The sequence below is a fragment of the Euphorbia lathyris genome, chromosome 4, assembly GCF_963576675.1.
Source record: "Euphorbia lathyris chromosome 4, ddEupLath1.1, whole genome shotgun sequence".
In the NCBI taxonomy this organism is placed as follows: Eukaryota; Viridiplantae; Streptophyta; class Magnoliopsida; order Malpighiales; family Euphorbiaceae; genus Euphorbia; species Euphorbia lathyris.
Window position 1 is genome coordinate 86473065 of NC_088913.1, and position 15726 is coordinate 86488790.

The 15726-nt window shown below is 32.4% G+C and overlaps 1 protein-coding gene across 1 annotated transcript; it reads right to left on the reverse strand.

Annotated features, from left to right (window-relative positions):
* Nucleotides 1-7652: 7652 nt before the first annotated feature.
* LOC136226022 (alpha-soluble NSF attachment protein 2) lies at nt 7653-14206 on the reverse strand. The gene is made up of 9 exons (XM_066014292.1): nt 13887-14206; nt 13202-13251; nt 13021-13093; nt 12295-12374; nt 11890-12041; nt 10381-10540; nt 10249-10296; nt 9912-9992; nt 7653-7964 (listed from the first exon to the last, which is right to left on the reverse strand). Exons 1-9 carry the CDS (start codon nt 14029-14031, stop codon nt 7884-7886), a joined length of 870 nt encoding a protein of 289 aa, XP_065870364.1. The 5' UTR covers nt 14032-14206; the 3' UTR covers nt 7653-7883.
* Nucleotides 14207-15726: the final 1520 nt, after the last annotated feature.

A 15726-nucleotide genomic window follows, 5' to 3' on the forward strand; every position in this document is an offset into this window, starting at 1 on the left:
TGCTTCTTTGCTGACGATATTGTTCTAATGGCGGAAGCTTCATACCTCCCCTTTTATGCACGTGCTTTGGAATGGGGAGAAAGGAGAGGGCTTCCATCCGTCGAGAGGGCTAAGACAGGGAGACCCGTTATCTCCTTACCTTTTTGTCCTTTGCCTGGAAAGGTTAAGCCACTTAATTCTGGATTCAGTCGAGCAAGGTGACTGGAAACCAATCACTCTGTCGAAAAATGGCCCCAAGCTCTCTCACTGCTTCTTTGCTGACGATATTGTTCTAATGGCGGAAGCTTCATGGGATCAAGCTAGAATAATTAAGAAAGTGCTCAGCTATTTCAGTGATGGTTCAGGTCAAAAAATTAGTCTTGAGAAATCTTGTTGCTTCTTCTCTTCTAATGTTGATCATCATGTGCAAGGTATGATTACTCAAGAACTAGGCATCAGAAGCACTCCTAATCTGGGCAAGTACCTTGGCATCCACCTAGCTCATGACAGACTAAACAAACGCTCATTTGATTACGTTCTTGACAGGGTGCGCAACAGGCTAGCAGGCTGGAAAGAGAAATGCATTTCCTTCGCGGGTAGAACCACCCTTGTGAAATCTGTACTCTCAGCTCTCCCAACCTATACAATGCAAACTACTGTTTTTCCGGTCAGCGTTTGTAACAGCCTTGATAGCATCATCATGAAGTTCATTTGGGGAAGTTCTGATAGAAAGAGGAAAATTCATCTAGTTAAATAGGATGTGGTCTGCAAGCCTCGGGCTCAAGGGGGCTTGGGTATCCGCCAATCCCGGAAGGCAAATTTAGCTAATGTCGCAAAACTTAGTTGGCGGATGCTGACAGAACCGGATTGCCTTTGGGTAAGGGTCTTACGGGACATTTACGCAGGCCAAAGACAAGGTATTGATGCCTTTAGAGATAAAAACCCAAAGAGTGGGAACTGGAAGAGCGTGATAAAGGGAGCAGCTGTTTTGAAGCAAGGGTTGATTCGGCTCGTAAAGAATGGTAAGGAAACAAGTTTTTGGAATGAGAAATGGCTTGGGAATTATTTGCTAGCTGACAGAACAAGCATTTGTCTGACGGAGGAAGAAAAAGCCAAAACGATAGCAGAATACTGGAGAGAAGATGACGGTTGGGATTGGGAGCGTATTAAGACGCTGCTATCGCAAGATGTGGTCTCGAACCTTGCTTCTATTGTGCTGTTCCGGGATGGCGAAGAGAAGGATTGCTGGTCTTGGGGGCTTACGGACTCAGGTAACTTTTCTGTGAAATCAGCTTAATCTGTTCACTGTTCCGTTATGCCGGATACCACTGTTCACTGGGATAATGCGGCTTGGAAAGATCTCTGGAGCATTGAGACAATGGAACGCATTAGGTACTTTTTGTGGACGGTCGGCCATGAAGCCATCCTTACACAAGCGAATCGCTTACGTAGACATCTAACCACGGATGACAAATGTGGGAGTTGTGGGGAGAGAGAGACGTTGATCCATCTGATTAGGGACTACGTGGAGGCAAGGAGAATCTGGACGTTTTTCGTCCCGTTCAATCGTCAAACTGAGTTCTTTACAGGTGATTTACACGGTTGGCTTCTTGGGAATATCCGTTCCAAGGATATGTGGAATGGTGTTGCGTGGCCCTCTATTTTTTCTCTTGGTTGCTGGTATCTGTGGAAATGGAGGAATGAATTAACATTTGAAGGAGAAGTGCAGGATATTGGAGAGAAGTTAGACCATATTGCGAATCAGGCAAGGGAAATCCGAGGCACCTGCACCACCCGAGGCGCGCATCTGCCTGAGAACAGTAGCAGCTCGGTCCGTCTGGTTAAATGGATACCGCCGTTCGAAAATTGGATCAAGATTAACAGTGATGGGGCGAGCAGAGGTGATCCGGGTTGGGCGTCTTGTGGAGGCTTAGCTCGGGATATGGAAGGGAATTGGTTAAAGGGTTTTGTTTGTAACTTAGGGATTTGTACTGCCCTGCTAGCAGAGATTTGGGGTCTCTACTATGGTATTAACTTGGCCCGAGAGATGGGATGGAGGAAAGTTGTGTTTGAAACGGACTCGCTGACGGCCGTGCGTTTAATCCATGACCGTGGGAAGTCCCTGCACAGATACTATTGGCTAATAAAAGAATGTCAGAATCGTCTTCAGCATAGTTGGGAGTTTCGCGTTGTTCATACCCTTCGAGAGGGCAATGGAGCAGCGGACTGGTTGGCAAAATTCGCAGGATCTTTGAACTTAGGGCATCATGAGTGTGATGATCCCCCTGCAGGCCTACAAGACTTTATTCATGCTGATAAGTGCGGTCTGGGCACTCTTAGGAGGACTCGGATTGATCTTTTAGGCGATTAGTTTTGGGTTTCTGTTTTGTCGTTTTGTTTCTTGGGGTTTAACACCCTTCCTTCTCATCAAAAAAATATATATATACTATATATTATATTATATTTTTTATCAGTAAAAAAGGAGGAAGTGACACATCAGCTCCATCATTACTGTTTTATATTATATATATATAGATAGATATGCAACGAATTAGAGAGATTTTAGGGATTAATTTAAATTTTGCAGAACTTTTAGATATAGATATGCAGAGAATTAGTGAGATTTTAGGGATTAATTTAAGTTCTGTAGAACTCTTAGATATAGTACGGATAGAATAATCTTTTTTATAGATAAATATAATAATATAATTAAAATTAATATACTATATATTATATTATATATTTTATTAGTAAAAAAGGAGGAAGTGACACCCCAGCCCTATCGTTATTGTTTTATATTACATATAGATAGATTATGTTATTATAAATTATGTTCGAATATAGTTTATCCTTCTAGATAAAGTAAAAAATAAAAATAAACTGTAAATTTATGAATAAACTAATATTTAATAAAATTTATATCATTATTTCATTAAATTCTTAATGAATTTCATTGGTTTGAATTAAATGTTAAAATAATGTAAAGTTTAATTATTATTTTTAGAGGATGTAATATTAATAATGTTGAAATATTTTAATCAACTACAAAATTTTGTACTTTTAACTTTTTACATCAAATCATAAAATAGAATTAAAAAATTAGATCTTTATCTCAAACTCAAACTGAAAGGGTAAATCACATCCATGTTTTAACATTGTGGTCACTAAATTTCAAGTGTTAACAATATGGTCACTGAATTTTACACTTTTTAATATCGGTGGTAACTCAATACCTCAAAACGACCGTTGACAGTCTCAAAATAAAAGATTCGAAGAATTAATGATATTCTAAGGAACTTTAGTTCTTGAAAACTTTTCGTTTTCGGGTCATTTAGGTGTTGTTTGGTTAGGAGAGATAGTGAATTTTTAGAGAGAAAAATCTCCAGAAAAATGTGATTTTGGAAAATAAAAAAATGTGGTTTCATGGTAAATGTCGTTTTGAACTACTTTAATTCTTGCATATTTTTATTTTGAGGTCGTTAAAAGTCATTTTGAGAAGTTAGTTAAACTTGAGTGGCCACCGGTGTTAAAAAGTATAAAGTTCAGTGGCTATACCGTTAAGAATTGAATTCAGTGGCTATAATGTTAAAATGGATAAAATTCAATCCATGGGTGTAATTTACCTCAAACTGAAATATCAAAGTTTCACCAATAAGGGTCCGTTTGGTATGCCGTAATGTAATGTAAAGGTTGTAATGTAATCAAAGTTGTAATGTAATGGAATTGAATGGCGATTCCATTAGAATGTTTGGTTGACAAATTAAAAAAATGATAAAATGTAATTGTCATCACAATATTTATATTTGTTTAGTTAAATATAGTCATAAAATTTTAATTGCATAATTTAAATGAACAAAAACATAAAAAACGCAAAATTAGTATATAGTTTTTCGCGTTTTTTTACATTTTTTTCATTTTTTGTTTTCCATTTTCAACTTTTTTTCCATTTTCTTTTTTTTTTCATTTTATCGTTTTGTGTTTTTTTCGCTTTTTTCTCGTTTTTTTTCACGTTTTTCTATGATGAGAGGTGAGATTTAACAAATGAGAGATTAAATCAAAATTTAAATGTAGAAATTAGGATGATACGATTTGGATGTAATGGGAATTCAAACCCTTTTTTTATATAATGATGATTATAAGAGTTGTTGAACAAATTTTAATTTATGAATATCTCATTCCATTACGATAAAATTTTGATATGCAACCAAACATAGTAATGGACTTTTAATTTAATGAGCATTCCATTACAAAGCCTATTATATCTTACCAAACGGGTCCTAAAAATCGAAAACAATTTGGTGCTTAAAGTTGTTTTTTTCATTAAAAAAAAAAAAAATAACGTGGAAGTTGAATGAGCTTGAAGTTGAAGGTGGGTATAACTAAATCCATCATAATTGTTCCATAAAATATTAGAAAGGAATAAAAATAGAAATTGGAAGATATTTTGATGGTATAATGTATAGTTTTGCACGTGGATATACCTGTTTGTAACGTGCTAAACGAGACAAAACAAATGGATATTCATATTCTATGATTATGATTTTGATTTTGATTTTGATTTTGATTATAATTGAGACATACATTATTCAAATTTCCCAAATTTGAACTAATAAATTGACACATATCCATATCATCAACTATAACATATTACAAAACTATAATTAATGTCGTTACTTGATGCATTAAAAAACATATATCTAACATGTGTTTAAATTATAAACTCAATTGATCATTTACATAGACAACTTCAATTGATAAAACATGTTTAACACAATTATTATTTTTATAATATATATATATAATTTACAAATTTTATAAATAAAATAACACGCTTATAACGTAACATCTTAACATCTCTTCAATCTCTATTTGGATTTGACTCCTCACAAAACTTAGGGTCTGTTTGATTTAACTGTTCATGTTTATTGTTTATTGTTATTGTTAGCCGTTTGCTGTTGTTGATAGATAGTAGATGTTAGTCAATTTTTCTGCTAAAAAACAATTGTTTCGAAATTTTATCAAATACTTTTTATTAGCTGTTTAGAATTTAAAAAAAAAAAACAGTTTTTCACAACCAAATTAACAAAGGGTGGTTGTTGTATTTCATTTTGTATTTTTAAAGATAGAGAATTAACAAAGAGGAGAGAGAGAGAAGAGAGAGAAGGAAGAAGAAAAATAAGAAATTAGAGAGACGGAGAAGAAATTGTATTTGATTTTTATTTTTTATTTTGGGGTTTGTTTGTGATAATTAGATAATAAGAAGAGTTAATTTATAAAATAAATAAATATAAGGACCAAATTAACTCTTTTCATTTTGACTTTTAACATCATTAGTCAATTTTGTATGTGTTTGCTAACGAAATGAACTTCAATGTACCATTTTGTAAATTTTTAAATCACAAGGCTGCGATCGAAAACAGGTGTAACCACAAGGTTTACTTTTGTACTTTTGTACTTGTCCCTAGATTTAAATTGCAAATGCCAAATGGAACCAGAGAGCTTTGGAGATATTTTAATGGGTAAATTACATTCATAGCCACTAAATGTTATTCATATTTTAGGTATGCACTAAATTTCAACACGTAACATAAAAATCATTTAATTTTATATTTTCTAATATTATAGAAACTAAACTTTAATTAACACATCAAAATGACCGTTGACAACCTCTAAATCAAAACGTCAAACTGTTTAAAACCATATTTACCATGAAAACATGTTTTTTATTTTCCAAAATCATAAATTTTGAGGGTAAATTACACCCATGGCCACTGAGCTTTACCCATTTTCACATTATGGCCACTGAACTTCATTTCTTCTCGGTATGGCCATTGAACTTTACACTTTTTAACAGCGGTGGCTACTTAACGTCTCAAAACGACCGTTGACAGCTAAAAATAAAAAATCCAAAGCGTTAATGATATTCTAAAGAACTTTAATTCTTGAAAATTTTCGTTTTGAGGCCATTTTTGTGTTGTTTGGTTAGGAGAGAGAAAGTGAATTTTTAGAGAGAGAAAACTCTAAAAAATGTGATTTTTGAAAATAAAAAATGCGGTTTCATGGTAAATGTCGTTCTGAACAACTTTAATTCTTGAATATTTTCATTTTGAGGTTGTTAACGATCGTTAAGGGTCATTTTGAGAAGTTAGTTAAATTTGAGTGGCCACCGGTGTTAAAATGTGTAAAGTTTAGTGGTCATACCGGGAAGAAATGAAGTTCAATGGCCATAATGTGAAGATGGGTAAAGTTCAGTGGCCATAGGTGTAATTTACCCTAAATTTTGAAACCTTTTCTCCATAAATATCCAATTTCTCTCTCGTATCGTAATCAAACAATACATAAATGACATCAAAACAAAAAAGTTAAAGAATTAAACTTTACTTAGAATACCATCCATTCTTAAAGAAATTCTATTTGAAATCATCAACAATCATTTTAAAATTTTAATTGAAGTCCAATGGTTACAATATAAAAAAACAGGTAACTTACACCAATGACCACTGGACTTTACACTTTTTTTTAACACCGGTGGTCACTCAATGCCTCAAAACGACTATTGACGGTCTCAAAATAAAATTCGAAGAGTTAATGATATTCTAAGAAACTTTAATTTTTGAAAATTTTCATTTTGATGTCATTTAGGAGTTGTTTGGTTAGGATAGAGAATGAATTTTGAAAAAGAGAAAGCTCCAAAAAATGTGATTTTGGAAAATAAAAAACACGGTTTCATGGTAAATGTCATCCTGAACAACTTTAATTCTTGAATATTTTCATTTTGAGGAGTTAGTGAAAGTTGAGTGGCCAAGTGTAAAGTTCAATGGTTATATCATTAAGAATTGAAGTTCAGTGGTCACAATGTTAAAATGAATAAAGTTCAGTAGCTATTGGTATAATTTACCCTGAAAAATAAAATTGAATAAATTTTAAAGTTTAATTATTATAATATTAATTAAGCAAAATTCTATAATCATAAATGTATTTTTTTTTTTTTGATGAAATAATCATAAATGTAATTTACCCAATTGTTAACTTAACCTAAAGGTTCCTTCATTTTTTTATTTTTTATTTTAATTTGCGCACAATGCAAACTGCATTATTGTACTTATATTAAAGAAAAAAAAATCTCCATTAAACTACCTTCATAAATCATAGATCTAATTCAATAATCATAAATTGAAATTATTGTCAAAGTTATATATTATAATATATGCTATTAATACGTTTCACGAGGTTATATATATATATATATAAAGCATTTTGGGTAAAATTAGATTTTTAAATCACTTTAAAGATTTTGACTAGTCAAATCTCTAACAGTAGTATTTGATGAAAGAAGATTTGAAAGAACTTATTAGATCCAAAACACTAATTTTAAAAATGCTGGTTTTAGGAATTTTTTTCAACTAGCTGATTGTTTCATCTCCATCATTTTACTCCTAGTTACTACTCTTTAACCCCAAATGAATGCTCTCATATCTTTATTTGTCATTTCACAGTATCTTTATTTGTCATTTCACAACAACCGCTATTAGCGATCAGTTAAAATTTACCAAATAACCAGCTAGTCAAATCAGCTAACCAAAAAAACATCTAATGTAATAACAATGATAATCATGCGCGTGTTATCAATCAAAACCGACTGTAAATCATGTAAAAAATGATAACACCTAGAAAATGCAAAGCTTATAAGATTTAAGAAAATCAAAATTCTATCTCTTTCAAGTTCATAGATCCCGTATATAATCCACAAAAACAACTACAAACTCCCATGTCCAAAACAGCAAAATCAACCCATTCTCATAAAAGGAAACAAAGACATTTCATACCAGAAGAAGCACAGTGTAAATCAAACACACACATTACAATGGCGTAATTGGAGAACAAAATAATTTGAACTTCTATGTTTAGGTAAGGTCATCCTCCTCCAATTCCTTTGCTTTCAGCTTCTCTTTCACCCTCAGCAGAAGGGTTGTCTTCCAAGAATCCTGTATGCCAAACAATGACAATTCACTTCGCAAGTGTAAACGGAAATGGATACATAAACTGACCCCACGAAATCATATTTGTCGAAAATATAAGGAACAGAAACTTGTAAATAATAAAAAGGCTTAATACATCAGTTGCCTCCTGAACTTGTCCAAAAAGCTTAATTGGCCCCTGAACTTACATGTTATCTTATTACCTCTTAAACTTGCTTAAAATGTTAAACGTCATAAACATGTACAAAACAGAAAGTTAATTTCTTTTAAAGATTTAGAATCACGAGTTAGGTCTTTATCTTCTAAGTTTTGAATTTTTTTACATATTTAGACAAATTGATATTTATATCACTTTAAACAGATTCAGGGGCTGATAGGCCACTTTAAATAAATCGAGGTGGCCAATGGGTTATTCCAAGTAAGTTTAGGGGGCTAGCGAGACACCATATAAGTTCAGAGGGCCAATCAAGATTTTTGGACAAGTTCAGAGGGGACTGATGATGTATTAAGCCTAATAAAAATATATGGATATCTATACATAGGGATTAATGCATTAGGAGCCCGTTGAATTTGGCCCAAGAAACTGATTGGCCCCCTGAACTTACAAAGTGTTATGTTAGCCTCCTGAACTTGCTTGAAGTGACATGATTAACTCCCGCGACAGAAAAAGATTAGATTTAGACAAATTTAAATGCATAAGTTCAGGGGGGGCAATAGATCACTATAAGCAATTTCTGGGAGCCAATAGGTCACTTTAAACAAATTAAGGTGGCCAACAAGTCACCTTATGCAAGTCCAGAGGACTAATGAGACACTTTATAAGTTCTGAGGCTAATCTGCTTTTTGGGCCAAGTTTAGGGAGCCATTGATGTATACTAAACCATTTTCAAAATTGTAAGAACTTATCTTTAAGTTTTGGCTGAATACATTAGTTGCCCCCTAAACTTGTCCAAAAAGCTTAATTGGCCCCTGAACTTACATTTTGTCTCATTAGCCCCCTAAACTGGCTTAAAGTGTCATAATTAAGTCCCTAAATCTATAAAAACGCCATAAAGATATACAAAACAGAAAGTTAATTTGTTTTAAAGACTTAGAAACACGAATTAACCCTTTATTTTTTAATTTTTTTTTTTTTTTTACAGATTTAGATAAATTGAAATGTATGTCACTTTAAACAAGTTCAGGGGGCAAATTGATCACCCTAAGCAAGTTTATGGGGCCAAAATGTCACCTTAAACAAATCCAGGTAGCCAATAGGTTATTTTAAGCAAGTTGAGGGGGCTAATGAAACACAATGTAAGTTCAGGAGCCGATCAAACTTTTTGGACAAGTTCAGGGGGTTCTTGATGTATTAAGCCTTAAGTTTTTGTTATATATACATGAAAAATGTTGCACACAAGTCACATAGAGGGAAAAAAGATAGCTTGTAGAAGATGACGTAGAAAGTATTAGGAATTTACTGAACATATAATATAATTAGCATTGATCTACTTTTGGAAACACATGACATCCTAGGAAACTAGTTTCAAAATTTTAAGAAACTGAGTTTCCAATTTTTTTAAAATTACGGGAAAAAACTCGGAACTTTTGTACAAGTTTCCCAGAGTGTCGGTTTCCAAAAGTGAAAAAATCAAAGTTCTCGTGCAACATAGATTCTGAATTATCTTATCAAAAGTCTAATTAAGATAGTAAAACAAGACAGAGGCATTAACAGTTGAGGGGGGAAAACAGATCCTTGACGAAGTATATGCATGAGCGACACTTTACATGCAAACTTGGCAACTAGACAAAGTCATCAAGCAACCTTCTTCCTTTTCTTTTCAAAGAAAGATTTTTGTTTTGTAGGTAAGATTTGGAAGATATGTAGTACTTAAAAAAACCGTGTTAAATAGTTTGTTTACGTCTACAACATGCAATGAATATTAAGACTGAAGGAACATAGAAAAGTTTTACCAATGGGGTCATGCTATCAAATTCCTTAATAACATCTGTAAACTTGGCAATGTCTTCCTCATCAATGGCAGCGGCAACATCCTGCCAATAGAAAAATGGGATAAACGAAAAACCATTGGTAAATAGATAAATATTTCTTGGCATGAAGAAAGAGCAATTACGAAAGGGAACTAAAGCAAGCTTAGTAAACGAAGCCCAAGCACTTCTGCTGTCTTTTAAATACAGATGTACATTAAAAAGCAATAGAGAGAGAGAACCAATTCCCCTTTGTCAAGTCAAGTATTAGATGGCATAGGAAAAGAAAGATATAAAGTTTGTCAAAGTATGTTTGACATACCGCTAAGAGTCTATATTCACGAGTTCCTGAAAAAGTAGGATCCATGTCCTGGAACAAAAAATAAGACATGTATTCAGTTTAACCAACTATAGATAAAAGTGTCAAGATGATAAATATTGAGCCGAACCAGACCTGATATTGCTCCAATGCATTTGTAATGGCAATAACATCGCCTTTGCATAGATGGCAAATGCCAGCATTAAGAAGATGACCTTTGACTCCATACTTCAGCAAATTGTTGCTAAGTGAATGTTTGGCAATCTCTTCATAAATCTCAATTGCCTTCGGGTATCTGAAATATAAAGCACAAATTATTTAAATTCTGTCAAACAACTCATTGATTGTTTATGAAAAAACTGCAGCATCAGTAAAAGAGCTTTTATCATAAATCCAGCTAAATATAAAGGATCAGAACTATGGTTATCTTATTTATTCTAAATTGCCATTAATCCACCAATATACTACCACATAATGCTTTATTTAAGATATATTTTTAATTCTACTAGGTTAAAATTGCCATAAGCATAATTTAGTTTAAAAGCATTCAAACAATTTTGCATCACACATTCAAGGACAGTAGCCGATCACAAAACAATTATGTTAAATCAACAATCGCTTTCTAAAACTGATATATAATCAATTCATTCGTGACTTCGTCTCCAATCCATCTACAATTGTCAACTGAAACTGTGGTTTATTGGCTTCATTTGACTTGACCAGTTCAAAATATTTAGAATTTTTTTTTTTTTAATCTAGCAGTCCAATCCTAAGAACTTTTTTGAAATTTTATTTACAGACATTAGTCAATAATCATTTTGAAGTGAAATGCACAATGAAGGGGTCCTGCCTTAACTAAATAAAGGAGGCATCACCTCCGTATGATGCATGGCACTTTCATGCTTCAAATCTATGCCGCTACAAAACAAAAAAAAAATCTTCTATTTGAACCAAGATTAACATAGATGCAAACAAATCCTGCAATTTTAACTTGTTATAACTTCATGAACCAATTTTGGAAACAATGATCTCCTTCCAATAGAACCACCAAGCTTTGCTGGCCAATGCTTCTCAATTTAACTAGTTCAACATTAGCTCAATGCTGAGACAGAGAGAGTTGGTTCACATCTCAATTATTCAAAAGGAGCTTAACACCCTCTTTAATGGCTGGCAACATTTTTTTAGTTGAACATATGTTACCTTACAAATAAAAAGTGATTAGAACAGTTAATAATATTACTATACCCAAAAATTCAAAATAACTTGAAACAGCTAAATCAAACCTATTGAACTAGGTTTCAAATCTCTGGCTTTGAATATGCTTTTATGGTTTTTGTTTATTAATTCTAATCACAAGCCAATTTCCAACCCTACCAAAACCAACGAGATATGCTCAACTAGTACAATCTTCCCAAACAAATTAATTAAAAAGTTTAAGCAACTCTAATCTTAATTTCTTCACATGCATTTTATGAGAAAACATCTACAGATGCTTACCATTTTCAATTAATAAAGCACCAGCTTTTTCTACATGCACAAAATAACATACATCTTAACAATCACTGCCATCCATGCATAAAGAACAAATACTATCAGATGCGAGAGTAAAAAATAAACGACCATCTTGAAAGCCAACACCCTTACTGTTCTAGCTGAGCAGCAAATTGTGCTACTTTCTGCTTGCATTGGTTGGCAGAAGTTGTTACTTCTTCACCTTGGAAGAAATCAGCTGCCTTTTCATAAAAGTCAATAGCTTTCTCAATATTTGCTTCTGACTCATATAGTTCAGCAACTTCCTGTTCACAATCGAAATCCCATGTCAACCATTAAAATCTATATGTTTTTAAGTACACACACATACCAACAGACCAACAATACCAAAATATTTGGAAGATCTAAAACCGCAACAGAAAATTGTAATATTATCACCAAAAACAAAAGGATCATGATATATGTGTGCAAATTGGCAAGTTTATGAAATGATTGTATGAAAATTAAAACAAAAAACAGGTTGTTGCCAGCAAAAGAAAACTAGTAACAAGTATGCACCTTGTAATATCTTGCAGCCATACTGATTCTTCCTATATCACAAAACAATTCCACTGCCTGGATTAAGCAAGATATTGCCTCTGCAAAAAATAAACTCACAAGCATTAGACAAACATGAGAATGCAAAATGGGGTTTGGCATAGACAAATATGAACTTAACATTATAATCCTATTAAATTTCAAGCACATATAATTTCCTCATGGTCAGTATAGAAAAACATGTGCCATCTAGATATAAAAGGAATACAACTGAAAGTGAAAATCCAAAATCAGGGTCCAGGTTAACTAGCATACTTAAATTAACGCTCATCCTAAACCAATTTAAGCATAATCCACCTCTACCAAGTACCATCAAATTTTCAAGCCAAAGTTTGCTGGGAATAAATTTTTTTATTCAAAACAAACAAACAAACTTGGTGCAATCTACACCATGAACTATAAAACACGCTATAAAGAAAAAGAAAAGAAAATGAATGGTTAGTGTGCAAAGTGTGAATCAGTTTGGTTTGGTAATTTATGCACTTTCAAGAAGGCGACCCACATTTCATACTCCAACAATCCCAATTCAACAAGTGACAGAAACAGAAAACTTTTACAAGAACCTATCTTTCCTTGGTAATTAACAAATTGCAGTATTCTTCCTGTTTGGTTAGGTAATATATCAAAATTAAGTATCTAAGCCGCAGTCCATAATATAAAACACAACAACAGTAAGTTACTTCATACCGTTTGTAGATGTTTTCTTGTAACAATGAGCAGCATCAACATAAGCTTGGGCAGCTTCATGTTTACTGTCCAACTGCAAACATAAAATAACACTTGTCACTAAACTCCATCAAATAATTGAGGAAAAAAAATACCATGATGATAAAATCAATGGCTTAATTCCAATATGCAACACACTCACCTTTAAATGACAGTTTGCCAACTTGACGTAAGTTGCTCCAGCTTTATCCCCTGAAACATCACAATTCTGATATCGGCAAACCAAAGTATATAACTTGATATTATTATATCTAGCTTGAAAGGCAAATGCAAACTAAATGATGAAGTCCAGAACAAACTAAATAAGGACAAAATAAATAAAGACCAAAGTAGCCATAACAAAGTCTACAACACAATCATTGGGTAAATCCTTCATTATAGTTCCATAAAACATGAACTAAATCAGGATCCTCCACTGAACTCATTGTTTTCTCAAATATCACAAGGAGACATAGTAATAGGATCCGATTAGTTTATTAAACTCCGAACGAAAATCCAATACTAATTTACACCATATCATGCATTAAATACACTTCCACCAGGTAATTCCTAAAATATCTTACTTCGAACATTCAAAACATCATCAACAGAGTAACTAAAAATTCAAACAAATACAAAGAGCAAAAAATCACAAAAAAAAAACCCTAAATTGAAAAAGAATCCCACCAGCACAAATTACTTTGTCGAAGGGTAAAGAACTTAGGACTAAAAGTGAAATCACTATTCATGCTGTTACAAATAAAAACTGAAATGAAACGAAATAGTGATGATCGCATCATCGGAACCGGAATTAGGGAAAAAAAAAAAAAAAAGGCATGGAAAATTACAGGATTTTCCGAGCTTGAATGAATTGGCCGATTTATCAAACAGATCGGAAGCATCTTCGTATTTGGAACCAAATAAGGCCCAGCCACTAAGCTTCTTCTCGGCTTTTTTCTCGAAATCTTCAGCTCGGGCAATCTGATCCCCCATTACCAGAAGATTTCGTGTATTGTCTCGATGAAGAAACGGTGAATGCGAATTGAAATTGGAGTGTAAATTGGGGAAAAAAACCAAAAAGATAAAGAACAAAAAGATGAAATCAACTGGAGGAAGGAAACGTCAAATATTGGAAGTTCAAGGAAATGAAAGAGAAGCAAAAAAAAAAATGAAAATAAAAAATCGGATTTTTCTTCATTTTTTTTCTTTTGAAAAGTAGAGGAAAAAACTTTTTTCTTTTTCGGGAAAGGCTGTTGATGGGCTTGTTAATATATCCTTTGGGCTTAAGGCCCAATGGGAAAGGAAGTAAAAAAAAATAGAGGAAATTATATCAAATTAATTTTTTATTTACATTTATGAAAATTATTTTTATGTATTTTATCATTATATATGATTTTAAATTTTAAAATAATAGAATATTACAATTTTAATTTTTTTTATCAATTTTTCAATTAGTCATTTATAGAAAAAAAATAATTTTAAAAAAACCCTACGAAATTTGACATTTTAATAAATTTGTTTAAGAGAATGAAATACTTATAAATAATTTATTAATCCTAACTATTGTATAATTTACCCAAAAAATATCCATAATTTATATCCATAATTTAGGGATGAGGTGAAAATAAAAAATATCTCTAACATTTACATCTAGGTGCAATTTTACCCTTAACGTCTAAAATGATATATTTGTACTCTTAATGTTGGCAGTTAATGCAATTTTTATCCCTAACATTGATAAGTTAGGTCGATTGAAAAAATTATTCATCAAATTTTGTTCTCAGTTTTGAATCTTATCATTTACATTTCACATATGCGTCATTTTATTACTCACTGGTAACAGATCACAAACATATGATTAAACGTGAAAAAATTTAAAAAATATATATTGTATTTTATACGAATTGGACAAAAAAAAATTTAAATATTTTACTGAATTTAAAAATATTAATCTTCAATTCTTATTAAATCACAAAAAATATGAAATTTTTTTTAGAATCAATTTGTGTGCAATTGGTGTAGAATAAGAAACAAAATGCCAATTTTAGGGGTAAAATTGTTCTTGACTGCCAATTTTAGGGATAAAATTGCATCATTTTAGACGTTAAGGATAACATTACTCTTGTCTATAAATATAATGTTATGAGTATTTTTACACTTTATCACCAAATTTATTAGAGCCCTCAATTTTCATGTTATTTACACATAATCAACAGATTTCAGAATTGTTCTAAAAAGTTAACTGACCTATGATTTTTTTATGTTGTTCCGATATCCTCCACAACTTGTTTAAAATATAATCAATTGATCATTCAATCCATCAACACACAGATTGGTGTTCTTAAATGTGGCTCATGCGTCATTGACTAGTCCAAAGGGTGGCCAGCTGGCCAACGTTAGAAATTGTATAGTGGTGAAAAAAATAAATTAAATATTTGGGGAAAGAACCGAAACAATCTTTAAATTAAAGAACCTTGAACAAAAGCTTTAATGTCTTCAATCACTTAACACAAGAAATTGTACTGCTGTTATTTAGGGGTTTCAAAGAAAGATTGGGGATTCCAGAATTCAAACCGTTATATTTAAGGATTTAAATAAAAAATGTCATTCCTTCCAGTATGTTTGTCGAAAGAAACGTGCGTGTTTGTTGCGTGTTGCACGCTCGATGTCACATCAGATTAAAGGTTC

Coding starts and splice junctions, on each gene's coding strand:
- LOC136226022 (XM_066014292.1), bottom strand. CDS start 14,031: ATGGGGGATCAGATTGCCCGAGCTGAAGATTTCGAGAAAAAAGCCGAG. Junction 10,541..11,889: donor TTTGCTGCTCAGCTAGAACA/GTAAGGGTGTTG, acceptor TTTATATTTCAG/ATACCCGAAGGCAATTGAGA. Junction 7,965..9,911: donor TTGATAGCATGACCCCATTG/GTAAAACTTTTC, acceptor TTTGGCATACAG/GATTCTTGGAAGACAACCCT.